The sequence below is a fragment of the Mustelus asterias genome, chromosome 25, assembly GCF_964213995.1.
Source record: "Mustelus asterias chromosome 25, sMusAst1.hap1.1, whole genome shotgun sequence".
Lineage (NCBI taxonomy): Eukaryota > Metazoa > Chordata > Chondrichthyes > Carcharhiniformes > Triakidae > Mustelus > Mustelus asterias.
Window position 1 is genome coordinate 48,625,372 of NC_135825.1, and position 17,576 is coordinate 48,642,947.

The 17,576-nt window shown below is 41.4% G+C and overlaps 1 protein-coding gene across 3 annotated transcripts in view; it reads left to right on the forward strand.

Annotated features, from left to right (window-relative positions):
• LOC144479162 (GTPase NRas) overlaps positions 1–16,964 on the forward strand; it is a 69,240-nt gene extending 52,276 nt beyond the window's left edge. For all 3 annotated transcript variants that reach the window (XR_013495478.1, XM_078197749.1, XM_078197748.1), the window contains 2 exons: positions 3,093–3,216; positions 14,931–16,964. Coding sequence is in view for 2 of the 3 variants with exons in the window: in XM_078197749.1 (XP_078053875.1) it covers positions 3,093–3,212 (120 nt within the window). In the remaining variant the exon portion in view is untranslated. The remainder of the gene's footprint in view (positions 1–3,092; positions 3,217–14,930) is intronic.
• The last annotated feature ends 612 nt before the right edge of the window (positions 16,965–17,576 follow it).

Here is a 17,576-nt window from a genome sequence, read left to right on the forward strand (position 1 = left end):
TGCCACCTTGTGGAAGGTGCTGACTTCTCCCTGCGCTGTGTATTTCTCAGTTGGATCTTTCGATGTCTTAACTTAGAGTATGTGCTATCCCCTAGTAACTAACAATATAAGCTTTTGTGTGGCACCTCATCCAATGTCTTTTACAAATCCAAGCACACTATATCTGCTGGTTCCCCTTTATCCACCCTACTTGATACATCCTCAAAGAATCTAATAAATTTGTCAAACAGCATTTCCCTTTCACAAAACTATGTTGACTCTGCCTGATAGTATTATGATTTTCTTAATATCGTGCTGCTGCCTCTTTAATAATGGATTCTAGGCATTTTCCCAATTGCAGATGTTAAATAGCTGACATTTGCTGCTTTGTGTCTCCCTCTTTTCTTGAATAGAGGTATTATATTTGTGGTTTTTCCAATCTGCTGGGACCTTTTCAGAATCTAGGGAATTTTACAAAGATTACAACGGGTGCATCCACCATCTCTGCAGCCATCATTTTTAAGACCTAAGGATGCCAGCTGTTAGGTCCTTGAGTTTCATTAATTGTCCTGTTACTTTTTATCTCAAAATAGTGATTGCTTTAAATTCCTCTCTTTTGTCTCTTGATTTTCTACTATCTTTGGGATGCTTTGAGTCTCCTACTGAGAAGACAGATACAAAATACTTGTTGAAAGTCTCTGCCATTTTCTTCTTTCCTATTATTAATTCCTCAGTCTCGCTCTCTAAAGGACTGACTCTCACTGTCGCCACTCTTTTTATGTACTTGTAAAAGCCTTTACTTTTAAAAAATATATATTTTTGTTAATTTTCCCTCATGTGGCTTTTGACCTTCCAGAGGAACCTTTGACATGATCTTTGTTGCCAGACAAATGCAAGAAAAGTGTCGAGGACAACACCGTGCATTTATCGACCTGACCAAAGCATTTGACTCATTAAATAGCAAGGCCCTGTGGGTTGTACTCCAGAGGCCTGGATGTCCAAGAAACTTCATCACAACTCTGCAACTGTTTTATGTTGCTTTACCTGCAACTTCTTGAGTGGAAGACCTGAAAAGAGTCCCGTTCAAAATCCAGTCCAGTATTAAGCAATAATTGGTTTTCATCATTCCTAAGATCAGCTGTCCTCTGGTGTGACTATTCCACACTATCTAGATGGAAACCTCTAATCTCTCCTACCTCTATGCAAAAACTAGACTCACCATCATAGGCATACATGATCTACAGTTTGTGGATGACTGCAGTTTTGTTGCCCATAGTGTAACAGATTTGCAAGCGCTCTTGATCTTTTTAATTCTGCATTCAGGAGACTTGGCTTGTTCTTCAATGTTGCCAAAAGAAAACTCATAACCCAGCCCTGTCGGTCAAATATTCCACCACCCATATATGTTGAAGGAGTCACTTTTGAATATGTTGATCACTTCCATGCTTTGTTCCTCCCCTCAGAAGCTCATCCAGAGCTTGCAATACTGGGCCAGCAGTGCCATCTCAACCTTCTACAAACGAAAGCAGTGAGTGTTTAACAATAAAGACTTCTGCAAGTCAGCAAAAGGCTGTATACAGAGCACACTCCTGTACTGTGTACTATATTGGGACCTGGACTATGTATTGGTTACATGATAAAAAGCACTAGAGAAATTCTACCTGCAATGCTTCCGAATTCAGTGGGAGGACCATTGAATGAACACTGGTGTCTGTCTTGAAGCCAGCTCTACAAGCATGCAGGCAAGGCTGCTGCAGAATTAGCTATAATGGAATGGACATTGTGTCTGGATGGCTGAAAAGTGTCTCCCCTGCCAGGTCCTGTTTTCCCAATATTCAAAGGGCAGTGTTCTGGGAGGGAAAGAAAATGCTACAAGACAATCTGAATATCTCCATGAAGCATTGAAATTAAAGACTGGGAGGATCTTGCTACCAATTGTTCAAAACGGCAACAGCTTATTAAGCTGTGTCATGCTTTTGACTCCAAAAGATGAGGCAGAGTGCCAGAAGACAAAAAAAGAAAGGAAAGCAAATTCTGCACTCCTTATTCCACTACCTTATGGGGAGTACTGCCCCTGGTGCCCAAAGATTTGCAGCCTGTTTAGTCACATGAAGACCAATGGCACAAACTTGCGACCGTGATAAGATGTCAAGCTCAAATTGATGAACAACCAACAATGACAATGTGCTGGCTGTTCAGCTGAACCGCCAGGTCTTGTTCTCAAATATTTATGTATTGTTCACTCTGCCAGCAAGGGTAATTGGATAATGATTAGGTGGACTTTTTAAAATTCCCCTTCTCCTCCCTCTGCCTCCAAACTCAGGCATGTTAATGCCAACAATCCCCTAACATTCAGTCTCTTATGATTAATCTGAAATTCCAAAATAGAGTTTCAAAGCTTTTCGAAAAGTTTTCTGCCCAGTTGAAATGGATTTTGGTAGATTCTGGTGGCTGTAATGCAGCAGAGGTTATCTGCCAGCTATTTTGAACTTTAGATGTGTTTACTTATTAAACCTGATACTGTTAAGAATAATTAACTTGAATATGTTATTGTACCCTCACGAGGTGTGAACTACTCACAGCACCTGTCTCTGGCCGAAGAGCCCAGCACATTTGTGATTGACTTGGTAATTGACTATAATGTGTTAGCTATTTGACTGTAAAGAATTACCTGATTTAAACGTGGGCACTTTAAGCAATAACTTTATGACCTGAGGCATCAGTAGAGCCTTGACAAATGTTCTTTAAAAAAATGCTTGGCTGGAATGAGAATTGAAAATTTTACTGGAATTTGTCAGGTCCATAAGAAATTGTCCAAATTAGAGAACTAAAATGGTGAACTGGGTTATAATTTAAATACAACCTTTTCGAACTTTTACTTTCCTTCTCATCCTGCATATTGTCCCAAGGGTTGAGGAAACATGATGGAACCCATTGATTAAAAGGCCACTGCTGTGTTGTAACTAATATACAAATATTTCTGTTGATTGGAATCAAAAAAATTATGTTAATCTGACTAACAATGTTGTTGTTTGGGAAATATATTTACATGCTTTTCCTTTTAGTTACCTTTCAAAAAATACTGGAAGGAATGTTTTTCTTTTCCAATATAGGGAGTTGAGGATGCATTTTACACACTGGTACGAGAGATTCGGCAGTACAGAATGATAAAACTCAACAGTCAAGATGATAGAAACCAAGGTTGCTTGGGGTTAAAATGCATAATTATGTAATTAGGTAAGTAATGCTCATCTCTCTTTAGCTTAAGAATTTTGTTCTAAAAACGCTTTTTTCCTTCAGCCAGAACAGCAAAGTATTATCCATGTTGGCTGGCCTTTTCTACAGCCCCATCAAGAGATGCTCCATATCCACCAACTAAAGGTCATTTGATTAATTGCTAAATAAGCGACATTACTATTACATTGGAGGTGTGTACGGAAAATAGTAAGCTGACAGAGCACAGATTGATCTTGAAGCTCCTGCAATTAAAGCACAGGCTTGAATTTTGGTTTCACCCTGCGTGCATTTCTAAAGCAGTTTGGCTGACTGCTTTTGTAACATGCCAGGTAAACCATTTTTCAGATCAGACAGCATTTGCAGAGAAAGACAATCGTTAATATTTCAGAATGGTGACCTTTCTGGGAATATGTTCGATGAATATTTTTTTAAGTGAGTGTAGAACCAAGGAAAAGGAGGGCTGAGAGATAACAAAAGGCATTTGCAAAAAGGCATTGTTGCATTACATTTCTGTTACATAGGATTTACAGAATAGAAAGAGTTCATTCGCCATGCAGAACCATGCTGATGTTTATGCTCCATGTTAACTTCCTTCAACGCTTCTTCATCTAACCCCATCTAACTTCATCTAATCCTTTATCCTTTATCTAGCTTTACCTTAACTACACCTGTGATGGTTGTCTCAAGTACTTTTTGTGATAGCAGGTTCCATGTTCTAATTACTCTCTTGATAGACAAGTTTCTCCTGAATACAGTGTTGGATTTATTGGTAACTATTTTATTTATGGAGTTGAGTTCTAATCTTCTATAACATTTCTATATCCCCCCCCCTCCCCTCTATGAAAGGCCTCTATCAGTTCACCCCTAAGTCTTCTCTTTTCTAGAAAAAAGAGCCCCAGCCTGCTCAGCATTTCCTGAGGGGGTATAACATTTCAGTTCTGGCATCATTCCGGTGTAGTCTAACCACTGTTCCATAACATTAGCATAACTTCTCTAGTGTTCAATTCTCCTTCTAGAAATAACCCCAGTGCTCTGCTTTTCTTTCTTCCAGAAGAACATAAGAAATAGGAACTAGAGTAGGCCATTCCCCCCCTGCATGGCTGTTCTTATAGTTGCCTGAGCACTACTTTCCTGCCTGCCTATCCATAACCTTAACTCCCTTGTTAATCAAAAATCTGTGTAACTTGAATTTATCCAGTGACCCAGCCTCTACTGCTCACTGAGGAAGAGAATTTCAACCACTAGTGACCCTCAGAGAAGGTCTCATCTCTGTCTTGAATAGTAGACATTAGATAGTAAATTTTGAAGCTTTGCCCCAATTCTAGATTCCCCAACAATATGAAACATTTTTAAAAATTCATTCATGGGATGTGCGCATCGCTGGCCAGCATTTATTGCCCGTCCCGGAGGGTATTTAAAAGTCAACCACATTGCTGTGGCTCTGGAATCACATATAGGTCAGACCAGCTATGGATGACAGATTCCCTTCCCTGAAGAACATTAGTGAACCAGGTAGGTTTTTATGACAATAGTGTCATGGTCATCATTAGAATTTTCTCCCAGATTTTTGTTGAATTCAAATTTCACCATATGCCACGGTGGGATTTGAACCTTGGTTCAGAGCATTACTCTGGGTCTCTGGATTACTAGTCCGGTGACAATACCACTATTCACTTCTTTCCCTTTACCCTGTCAAGCCCTTATCTTTCAATAAGATCATCTCTCATTCTTCAAAACTCCCATGAGTACAGGGCCAACTTACCCAATCTTTCCTCATTAAACTGATTCCTGGGATGAAGCATTGTCTTGTGAACCTGTTCTGAACTGCAAGATAACCAAAACTGTGCATAATACTATAGGTGTGGTCTCACCTCTGCCTGTACAGTTGTTGCAAGACTTCACTACTTTTGTCTATATATGCAATAAAGGCCAGCATTCCATTTGCCTTCCTTACTTGCTGTACCTGCATCCTGACTTTGGTGATTCAAATACAAGGAAACCCAAGATCCCTCTGTACTGCAGCATGCAGACTCTCACTATTTAAATAATCTGATTTTCTATTCTTGCTCAAAAAGTGGGCATCACATTTTCTCACATTATACTCCATCTGCCAAATTTTAGTCCACTCATTTAATCTATCTATATCCCTTTGCAGACTCTTTAATTCCTCCTCTCTACTTACTTCCCTACCTATCTTTGTATCACAGCAAATTTGGTGCCAATATGTTCAGTCCCTTCATCCAAGTCATTAATAGAGATCGGAAATAGTTGAGGCCCTAGAACTGATCCCTGTGATACTCCCATTAGTTACAGTTTGTCATCCTGAAAATAACGGATGCAAACTTTGTCTCTTGTTCTTTAGCCGATCCCTTATCCATGCTCATACATCATCCCATAATCACCATAATCACTTTGTGAAGTAACCTTTTATGTGGCATCATGTTGAATGCCTTTTGGAAATCCAAATGCACTGGCCATAACTTTACAGCTGGTCATGCCAGTGGGATCATCCAGTCCCCCCAACAGCGCAGCTCTTCTGCAGGTTTCCTGGCAGAGGGAGGGTGCATTCAGCAGGAAACTCCGCTAACAGCGGCAGGACCAGAAGATTCCAATGCCAGCTAATGGTGGGCCGCCTCCTGCCCCCTCAACACACGGCAGTTGCACAGTAAATCCCACCCAATCTACTAGAATAAGCAAAATGCTGTGGATGCTGGAATCAGAAACAAGAATAGAGAATGTTGGAAAAACTCAGCAGGTTAGGCAGTATCTGTAAGGAGAGAAAGCAGAATTAACATTGAGTCCATTTGGCTCTTCAGAACTAGAAGGAGAAATGTGTTGGATATTAAACTGTAGCTGAGAAAGATTGCAACAAAATGTAGCAACTTTTAAAACAAAAGACAGATGGCCTGGTGCAGGAGGGAAGGGGGCGTGGTTTACATTGAGGTAATACATGCATGGGATATTTGAAAAAAGGGGTTTAAGATGGAGGAGAAAGGTCACGGTCTAAAGTTGTTGATCTCCTGAGTACTGTAAGGTGCTCGCACGATGGAGATTTCCGCCAACTCCAGCATGATGCTACTACAAAACTATCTACCCTCACCCCGCCATCAGCCTTCCACTGGGGCTGCTTCCTCTGACACCCTGACCCAAGGATGCGTTACATTTGAAGCAGTGCAGAGAAGGTTAATTCAACTGGCTTGGGATGAAGGAAGGGGTTGTCTTATGAGGGAACTTTGGACAGATTGGGCTGTATCCATTCAAGTGTAAAGGAATGACAGGTGATCTTGTTGAAACGAACAAGGACCTGGGTGGATGCTGAAAGGATGCTTTCCTCTTCTGGAAGAGAATAGAACTAAGGGAAATCATTTTTAAACAAGAGGTCTCCCATTTAAGATGGAGATGAGGAGAATTTTTTTCTGGCAGTTGTTAGTCTGTGAAATTCTCTCCCAAAGAGCAGTGAAGAGGATCATTGAATAATTTTAAGGCTTCATTAGATAGATTCTTGATTGACAAGGGAGTCAAAAGATGTAGAGGGTGGACAGTAAAGTAGAAGCCATAATCAGATCAGCTTATCAAATGGCAAAGCAGGTTCAAGGAAACAAATGGCATACTCCTAAATTGTACTGCCCATAACTTCCTGGCTCCCCAGAGTTGGATTTGGCGGGTGCTGCAAAGATGTGCTGGGAATTCCGTTCGGAAATTCCCAGGTAAGGGTTTATGTGGCAATTGTCCAGAAAGTGACAACTTCCCTTGGACAATTGCACTGCTGGGAACCATCTGACAAAGCGATATAAATAACTTCAGATAGTTCTGCCAATGTTATGCAAATAGATACTATGAAAAGGCTAGAAGAAGTTCTAACTTCAGCGAGACTGGTCCTTGCATGGGATATCCCCACACGTCTGACACCACCGCACGCACACACACTTTGAAATTGTACTGTACTCTGATTCCTGAATCCCAATTGTTTATGTAAATTGGGAACAATGGTGATCCTAACACTAATCCTTGTGAAACATATATTACATCTTGAGAATGTAAATTTCCTTACCTTCCCTATCACAGATGTTAAGCAAATGGTCTGTAGTTTCCCCAACTTGTTCTGTCTCCCTTTTTAAATTGATGAATCACATTATATATTCAATATTGATGTTGATAATCATTGTACAGTTAATGATTTTTAGTGCACTATAACAGCATTAAATCTGGTAAACATCACACTAGGTGGATTGTAGTGAAAAACACATGGTAAATTGAGGTTGAATTCCTAGCTGTTTGACCCATTTTAAAAGCAAGCAGTGAGTGGAGGCTCATTTAAATTTGTGATGGGGTTTTTACTGACTGCAGTTGTTTGAGGCATATGTTCAGTTTCCTCACCCTTCATTGTGGCTGATTTCAGTCACATTGTTTTTGAGAGGTATTGGATCCAAGTCAGGTACCTCCTTATGAAGGAAAAAGGAAATCAAAGTAAACCTGCTAAGTAAAAGGTGGTGGAATGGGACCATTGAATATTTTTAAGGCGGAGGTATAGGTTCTTGTAGGCAAGGGAATCAAAGGTCATCGGGGATAGATGGGGATGTAGAACTTGAAACACAAACAGATCAGCCATGATCTTATCAAATAGAGGAGCAGGCTCAAAGGACCAAATGACCTCCTGTTCTTATTTTGTATGTTTGTATATGGTAGAGCAAAGTCTTGTGGGCTTGTTATGAATCGTTGAAGAAATGGGAAGACTTGTACCCTAAATTGTTTTGTTACTATAACCTGGAAGAAGGTGCAGAGTGTCCACTAGAAATACTTGTGAACAATGTGTAAGCAAGACATGGCAGCTTCAGGACACTTCTCATATCTTGGTATGGTAAGTGTCTTTAGCTGCTCTAGCTTAAGCTCAGGTTTTCTGAAATTGCAGGCAGCTGGAACCGCTGCGGAGCAACTGGGAGGATGAGTGTTTCCTGGATTGCACATTCCAGGTGGGGGTCACCCTACAGGCAGTGGGATGTCAGTATGTAGGTGGGTGACAACTTGGAAGAATAGGAAGAGGCAGGTAGTATAGGAATTCTTGGATGAATCACTCTGAAACAGGTACTCGACATTAGTGACTGCACGGATTGGCAATACTCGAATGTCGTGCATTCCAGACCATGGCGTCAATGGACAAGGAACTGTGCAGGAGGGGACAGCAAAGCATAGAAATGCATTTGTTATAGGAAATTCCATAGTTAGGGGGATAGACAGCGTTTCTGTAACCGTCACCGTGAGTCCCTCATGTTTGTTGTCTCCCTGGTGCCAAGGTGAAGGAAAGGTTTGAATTAATTAAGCGGAGCCAACTCTGATTTGTAAAAGGCAGATTGTACTTGAATAATCTAATTTTTTATGAAGTGACAGAAGGTTTTTAAAAGGAATGCTGTGACTATGAATTTTTAAAAAATGTTTGACAAGATACCACCTAAAAGGCTAGTTAACAGAATTGAGGCTTGTGGAAAAGTTGGACCAATGTACAATTGGATTTTAAAAACTGGCTTAAGGACAGAAAGCAGCAAGTTGTGGTAAATGGTTGTTTTTTAGGCTGGAATGGTGTTCTTCAAGAGTCAGTACTAGGACCAATTTTTTTTGTTATGTCTTGAACCTTAGCGTATGGAGTAAAATTTCACAATTTGCTTAAGATACCAAACTTAGAAGAGTGGTCAACAGTAAGGATAATACGAATTGCCTGCAACAAGACATGTGTAGGCTAACAGAATGGGTAGACAAGCGGCGGATGAAGTTTAACACAGTGAAGTATGAAATGATGGATTTTGGCAATGGGCTGAAAAGAGGCAATATAGATTTAATTGCACAATCTTAAAAAAATGCAGGAACAGAGGGACTGGAGGATGCTTGGGCATCAGTCTTTGAAGGTGACAGAACATGTTGAGAGAATAGTTAGCAAAGCATGTGGGATCTTGGGTTCATAAATATAGATATTGTGTATAAAAGCAGGGAAGTTCTGCTGAATCTATATAAAGCTCCTTTTAGGCTGCAACTGAAATATTGCATGCAGCTCTGGTCACCATACTTTAGAAAATTTGTTAAGCTGCTTGAGGGTGCAGAAGGGATTTACCAGCATAGTTCCAGGGATGAGGGGTTTTATTACAAGGTTAGATTGACTTGGAAAGGTTGGGTTGTTATTGAAGCAAAGGAGATTGAGGGGAGATTTGATAGAGGTGTACAAGATTATGAAAGGCATAAATAAACTAGACAAGGAAAATCTCTTCCCATATGAACATATGAATTTAGGAGCAGACCACTCAGCCCCTCAAGCTTGCTTTGCCGTTCAATAAGATCATAGCTGATCTGATTATAGCTTCAACCCCACATTTCTGCTTACCCCCAATAATCTTTCCCCCTTGTTAATGAAGAATCTATCTAGCTCCGCCTCAAAAATATTCAAAAACTCTGCTTCCACTGCCTTTTGAGGAGGAGAATTCAAAGACTCTCCACCCTCTCAGAAAAAAAATCTCCTCATCTCCATCTTAAATGAGCGACCCCTTATTTTTGAAAAGTGATCCCTAGTTCTAGGTTCTCCGACAAGAGGAAACAGCTAAGGAAATTTGGCATGTCTACTACGACTCCCACCAAGTTTTACAGATGCACCATAGAAAACAATCTTTCTGGTTGTATCACAGCTTGGTATGTCTCCTGCTCTGTCCAAGACCGCAATAAAATACAAAGGATCATGAACGAAGCCCAGTCCATCACTCAAACCAGCCTCCCATGCATTGACACTATCTACACTTCCCGCTGCCTCGGGAAAGCAGTCAGCATAATCAAGGACCCTCCACAACCCGGACATACTCCCTTACGCCTTCTTCCGTTGGGAGTAAGTTACATAAGCCTGAGGACACATACCAATTGACTCAAGAACAGCTTCTTCCCTACTGCCTCAGACTTTTGAATGGACTTACCTCGCATTAAGTTGATCTTACTCTACACCCTAGCTATGACTGTAACACGACATTCTGTACTCTCTCCTTTCCTTCTCTATATAAGGTATGCTTTGTATAGCATGCAAGAAACAATACTTTTCACTGTATACCAATACATGTGACAATAATCAAATCCAACATCTTCACCCTGTCAATGTCTCTCGGAATCCAAAAGGCTTTGATCAGGTCATCTCTTGCTCTTCTAAACTCGCGGATACAAACCCAGACTGTCCAACCTTTCTTTGTAAGACAACCCATCTATTCCTGGTGTTAGTCTAGTAAACCTTCTCTGAACTGCTTCTTAATGCATTTACATCTTTCCTTGCGTAAGGAGACCAATCTCGCACTCAAAATGCCAGATCTGGTTTCACCAATAGCCTGTACACCTGAAGCATAATCTCCTTTTGTAATTTAAAAAAAAATATTCATTCATGGGACATGGGTGTCACTGGCTGGCCAGCATTTATTGCCCATCCCTAGTTGCCCTTGAGTAGGTGGTTGTGAGCTGGCTTCTTGAATCGCGATGTGGAGACGCCAGCGTTGGACTGGGGTAAACACAGTAAGAAGTCTCACAACACCAGGTTAAAGTCCAACAGGTTTATTTGGTAGCAAAAGCCACAAGCTTTCAGAGCGCTGCTCCTTCATCAGGTAAGTGGGAGTTCTGTTCACAAACAGGGCATATAAAGACACAAACTCAATTTACAAAATAATGGTTGGAATGCAAGTCTTTACAGGTAATCAAGTCTTAAAGGTACAGACAATGTGAGTGGAGAGAGGGTTAAGCTTAGGTTAATGAGATGTGTATTGTCTCCAGACAGGACAGTTAGTTGCAAGTCCAGGCAAGTCATGGAGATTACAGATACTGTGACATGAACCCAAGATCCCAGTTGAGGCCGTCCTCATGTTTGCGGAACTTGGCTTATCAGTCTCTGCTCAGCGACTCTGCGTTGTCGTGTGTCGTGAAGGCCGCCTTGGAGAATGCTTACCCGAAGATCAGAGACCGAATGCCCGTGACCGCTAAAGTGTCCCCCAACAGGAAGAGAACACACTTGCCTGGCGATTGTTGAGCGGTGTTCATTCATCCGTTGTCGTAGTGTCTGCATTGTGTCACATTGAATTGCTGCAGCCCATGTTCTGTGGTTGACCCACAATGCGGTTAGGGAAGGAATTCCAGGATTTTGACCCAGTGGCTGCGAAGGAACAGCGATATATTTCCAAGTCAGGATAATGAGAGGCTTGGAGGGGAACTTGGAGGTGGTGTTAGAACATAGAACAGTACAGCACAGAACAGGCCCTTCGGCCCACGATGTTGTGCCGAGCTTTATCTGAAACCAAGATCAAGCTATCCCACTCCCTATCATCCTGGTGTGCTCCATGTGCCTATCCAATAACCGCTTAAATGTTCCTGTCTGACTCCACTATCACTGCAGGCAGTCCATTCCACACCCCAACCACTCTCTGCGTAAAGAACCTACCTCTGATATCCTTCCTATATCTCCCACCACGAACCCTATAGTAATAGCTCCATCCACCCGAGGAAATAGTCTTTGAACGTTCACTCTATCTATCCCCTTCATCATTTTATAAACCTCTATTAAGTCTCCCCTCAGCCTCCTCCGCTCCAGAGAGAACAGCTCTAGCTCCCTCAACCTTTCCTCATAAGTCCTACCCTCCAAACCAGGCAGCATCCTGGTAAATCTCCTCTGCACTCTTTCCAGAGCTTCCACATCCTTCTTATAGTGAGGTGACCAGAACTGCACACAATATTCCAAATGTGGTCTCACCAAGGTCCTGTACAGTTGCAGCATAACCCCACGGCTCTTAAACTCCAACCCCCTGTTAATAAAAGCTAACACACTTTAAGCCTTCTTCACAGCTCTATCCACTTGAGTGGCAACCTTTAGAGATCTGTGGATATGGACCCCAAGATCTCTCTGTTCCTCCACAGTCTTCAGAACCCTACCTTTGACCCTGTGATCCACATTTAAATTAGTCCTACCAAAATGAATCACCTCACATTTATCAGGGTTAAACTCCATTTGCCATTTTTCAGCCCAGCTTTGCATCCTATCTATGTCTCTTTGCAGCCTACAACAGCCCTCCACCTCATCCACTACTCCACCAATCTTGGTGTCATCAGCAAATTTACTGATCCACCCTTCAGCCCCCTCCTCTAAGTCGTTAATAAAAATCACAAAGAGCAGAGGACCAAGCACTGATCCCTGTGGCACTCCGCTAGCAACCTGCCTCCAGTCCCAAAATTTTCCATCTACCACCACCCTCTGTCTTCGATCAGATAGCCAGTTACCTATCCAATCTGCCAACTTTCCCTCTATCCCACACCTCCTCACTTTCATCATAAGCCGACCATGGGGGACCTTACTAAAATCCATGTATATGACATCAACTGCCCTACCTTCATCAACACACTTAGTTACCTCCTCAAAAAATTCAATCAAATTTGTGAGGCACGACTTGCCCTTCACGAATCCATGCTGACTATCCCGGATTAATCCGCATCTTTCTAAATGGTCGTAAATCCCATCTCTAAGGACCTTTTCCATCAATTTACCAACCACCGAAGTAAGACTAACCGGTCTATAATTACCAGGGTCATTTCTATTCCCTTTCTTAAACAGAGGAACAACATTCGCCAGTCTCCAGTCCTCTGGCACCATCCCCGTGGACAGTGAGGACCCAAAGATCAAAGCCAAAGGCTCTGCAATCTCAACCCTTGCCTCCCAAAGAATCCTAGGATACATTTCACCAGGCCCAGGGGACTTATCGATCTTCAGATTAATCAAAACTGCCAGGACATCCTCCCTCCGAACATCTATTTCCTCCAGCCTATTAGCCTGTAACACCTTCTCTTCCTCAAAAACATGGCCCCTCTCCTTGGTGAACACTGAAGAAAAGTATTCATTCATCACCTCGCCTATCTCTACTGACTCCATACACAAGTTCCCACTACTGTCCTTGACCGGCCCTAACCTCACCCTGGTCATTCTTTTATTCCTCACATAAGAGTAAAAAGCCTTGGGGTTTTCCTTGATCCGACCCGCCAAGGACTTCTCATGTCCCCTTCTAGCTCTCCTAAGCCCCTTTTTCAGCTCATTCCTTGCTAACTTGTAACCCTCCATCGAGCCATCTGAACCTTGTTTCCTCATCCCTACATAAGCTTCCCTCTTCCTTTTCACAAGACATTCCACCTCTTTCGTAAACCATGGTTCCCTCACTCGGCCATTTCCTCCCTGCCTGACAGGGACATACCTATCAAGGACACCCAGTATTTGTTCCTTGAAAAAGTTCCCATTTATCTGCTGCCCTTGTCCTTCTAGATGGAAGTGGTTTGGAAGGTGCCGTCTAAGGATCTTTGGTGAATTGCTGCAGTGCATCTTGTAGATAATACACACTGTTGCTATTGAGCGTCGGTGGTGGAGGGATTGAATGTTTGTAGACGTGGTGCCAATCAAGCGGGCTGCTTTGTCCTGGATGGTGTCTAAATTCTTGTGTTGTTGGAGTTGCACCCATCTAGGCAAATGGGGAGTATTCCACCACACTCCTGACATGTGCCTTGTAGATGGTAGATAGGCTTTGGGGCGTCAGGTGGTGAGTTATCTGCCGCAGTATTCCTAGACTCTGACCTGCTCTTGTAGCCACTGTGTTGATCTGGTGAGTCCAGTTGAGTTTCTGATCAATGGTAATCCCAAGGATGTTGATAGTGGGGGATTCAGTGATGGTTACACCATTGAATGTTAAGGGGCGATGGTTAGTGTCTCTTATTGGTGATGGTCATTGCCTGGCATTTGTGTGGCGCGAATATTACTTGCCACTTGTCAGCCCAAGCCGTTAAATTGTCCAGATCTTGCTGCATTTGAACATAGGCTCCTTCAGTATTTGAGGAGTCGCGAATGATGCTGAACAATTCCCCTCACAATTAATAACATTCTATGACCTTTCCTAATTACTTGCTGTACCTGTGCACCAGCCTCTTGTGATTCATGCACTAGGACACCCAGATCCCTCTGCACCTGAGAGCTTTCCCATCTCTCACCATTTAGATAATAAGATTCTTTTTTATTCCTCCTGCCAAAATGGACAATTTCACATTTGCCCACATTATACTCCATTTGCCAGAGTTTTGCCCAATCAACTTGTTGTGTCCCTTTGTAGCTTCCTTACAGCCTCTTCTCAATTTGCTTTCCTACCTATCTTGGTGTCATCAGCAAATTTAGCAACCATACCTTCAGTCCCTTCATCCAAGTCATCTATATAAATTGTAAAAAGTTGAGGTCCCAGCACTGAACCCTGTGGCACACCACTTGTCACATCCTGCCAATCATTAGCTGATTGTACAAGGACTAGGGCACAATTAAGACTTTGGGCAAGAGATGCAGGAGGAATGTGAGGAAGAACTTTTTTTGCACTGCGAGTGGTAATGATCTGGAACTGGAGGTGGTGGATGTGGAAACAATCAATGATTTCAGAAGGAAATTAGATTGGTGCTTGGAAGGAAATAAATTTGTAGGGCTACGGTGCCAGAGCAGAAGAGTGGGACTGACTGGATTGCTCCACAGGGAGGTAGCATGGATTCAATGGGCCGAATGCCCCCCTTCTGTGCTATAAATGACTAAGTATTACTTTCAATCTGTCTCATAACAGCAAAATTGAAAAAATGTCAAGTTGCAAATAGCTTATTAAAATGTTCGGATCACTGTTTAAAATGCATGATTTGTTATTTTCCTGCAGGATATATTGGATGCCTTCTACGTAGCAGTCTGTGAAAAGTACGCAAACAAAATCTGAGCAAAGATGGGAAAAAGAAAAAGACAAAATGTCCTTCAGTGTGAAATTGCAGACCATACCTGCCCCTTTTCTCTTTTTATAAAAATGTGTTGAGATGTAGAATAGGTTTACTAGGTACAGATGCACTTACTTGCTCATATTTCTGTACATTACACTAAATTTACTGGATTTCATTTTTATAGTACACTAACCAAATTATGTTTGGGGTAATGATCAGACAGTAATACATACTAGTCTGATGAGACTGAGTTTAAAAAAAAAATGAAGTGCCTGTTTACTGCAACAACAGAAATTCTTGTTGCTTTGAATCTTTGGGCTAACTTGAACTGTCTACTTCTGCCAAACAGATTTCAAATGTGTAAACAAAAATTATTTTGTGTTCTTTTACTTGGCCTGAAAGCATAAGAGTATTGTAGGCATGTAAAGATCTGCATGGCATTTATAGGGACAGTTCATGTGGACATTCACACCAAGCATTAAGAAGGGATACCAAATTAATGAAAGAGTGCAGCTGTGAAACCAACAAGTGCAATTTTGTTGAAATGTCGCCACAGTTACCTACTACAGCAGGTCAATGGATAGATGACCACATCTACCTGTGTTGGAAAGTGTTTGCACCATGCAGAATATGTAGGGCATGTTCTTAATGTGTGATATCTCCCTCGCTAAACTGTTAGGTGTCTATGATCCTGACTTAAAGTTTCTACAGAATTTCTGTCTTTGTAAGCCTTCCAGTTGTCAGTGAGCAATTATTGAAAGTATCACCTGTTGGAAAAATCACAGTGGACTGGGATTCGTTCAGAATAAATGGGAAGCTTTGCAGTACCTCAATCTATGGCATGGTTCTTAAGTTTTTAGGATATTGAGTTTTTAAAAAATCTGACCACCGTTAGAGTATCTTTGTGGCTGGTTCCTAATTGCATTGTCTTTGATCAGCCCTTAGCTCAGTTAAGTTCAGTATAGTTTTAACCCATTTTCACTACAGGGCTTAAGGCCAAGATCGCTTAAGAACATTAATAGGCAAGGAAGGAGAGGGACCTGTGTGCTTTATTTTCCCTTGTGCCTTACCTGATCTAGGAATGGTTGTTTTAGTTAACATTGCAGCTATTCCTTACATTGCCAAGCATAATTATCCTTGCAAACATGGGGAACCTTTTGGGCATATAAGAATACTGCCCTAGTGATATGATTTGATGTTCATTGTTCATAAACTGGAAGCACTAGCCAATCGCTACCCTTATGCAGAAGCATTATAGCAACTTTAAAACAAAATTTGAGTCTTGGATTTCATTTCATAGTTAAAAGTAACCAATTAACCATATTTCAGATCTAACACATGCTCTAAACTCTGCTTTGCAGCCAAAACATTTAAAATAGAGTTTGGTTGGAAACACCACTTGCTTGAAAATCTGGTTTAGCAGCTAATGGAGTTTGTATCTTTAAATAAACTATTGTAATACATTCTTTTGACTATGATCATATGTAGGATCAGGTGTAATGCCTGTTCTTGTCAGCTTGGATCTAGTATGTCACTTTTGTGGGGACCATGAATTGGATGCAATTTGAATTGGTTTTTGGAGGAAGCAAGGAGATGAATTAAGGGCTTGTCCTGTCCGCTCTGCACATTGGCTTTGTAACTGAGAAAGGAATAACATTTTTAAAATGTATATATAGATATGATACGATACAGTTTGGGGAAAATGTTTCAAATTAGATGCACCAATTTAAAAAATATCTGACCAACTCCAAAGCAGCCTATACTGCTGCGTGAAGTTGGATCACATTGAGCATCCCAGGAGTGAAGAGCAAACACCAAACTAATATAATGTGCAATGACGAGCATAAGATGTGCCAATAAGAACAGTTCCTAATATGCTTGGACTTATTTTTCTGTTATACCATGCACCCACCCTTCAATGCATTGTAGCCTATAAAATGATTGACCTTTCATTTCTAAAAGGAAAATTTTGCAATTCATTCATGCTATTGTGATGTTTTGTTCATAGCCTGTCCTGTTTCTTTAGTGTATGTATTACCAGCTCATGTCAGCACAACTCAATATAGCAGGTATTTTTTGGAAACAGCAGGGTCTACGGATGGGGTTATGCTGTTCAACATTAGGAAGCTCCAGAAATCAAAATTTAAATTCTGCACAGGTACCTTGTTTTTGCAGTTTTGAAGTTACTTGTCCTGTAACTTGCAGCAAAGGAACAGGAATGAACTATTCTACACCTTGCGCCTGTTCTGCCTGTCAGATCATGACTGCTGTGGCATATTTTGGTGATTTTGATAAATATTGGCAACTTAAACCTGATATTCATCTTCGTACATATTGATAACCACAGGCCTTTCACCTGAAACAGACTTACTTAGATTTTGCTTTGCTGAGGTGTGATTGCATGATCACATCTTGACCTAAGAATTCTATTTCTTTGTTTTAATATAACTTCTCCACATGATACTAAGTTTTAACATAGGCTTAAGAAGAGAATGTTTGATTTTCGAGCTGTGTTTTTCATTTCAATGTGACTCTTCCCCCCCCCCCCCCCCCCCCCCCCCCCAAACACACCACCACCACCACCACAGCCT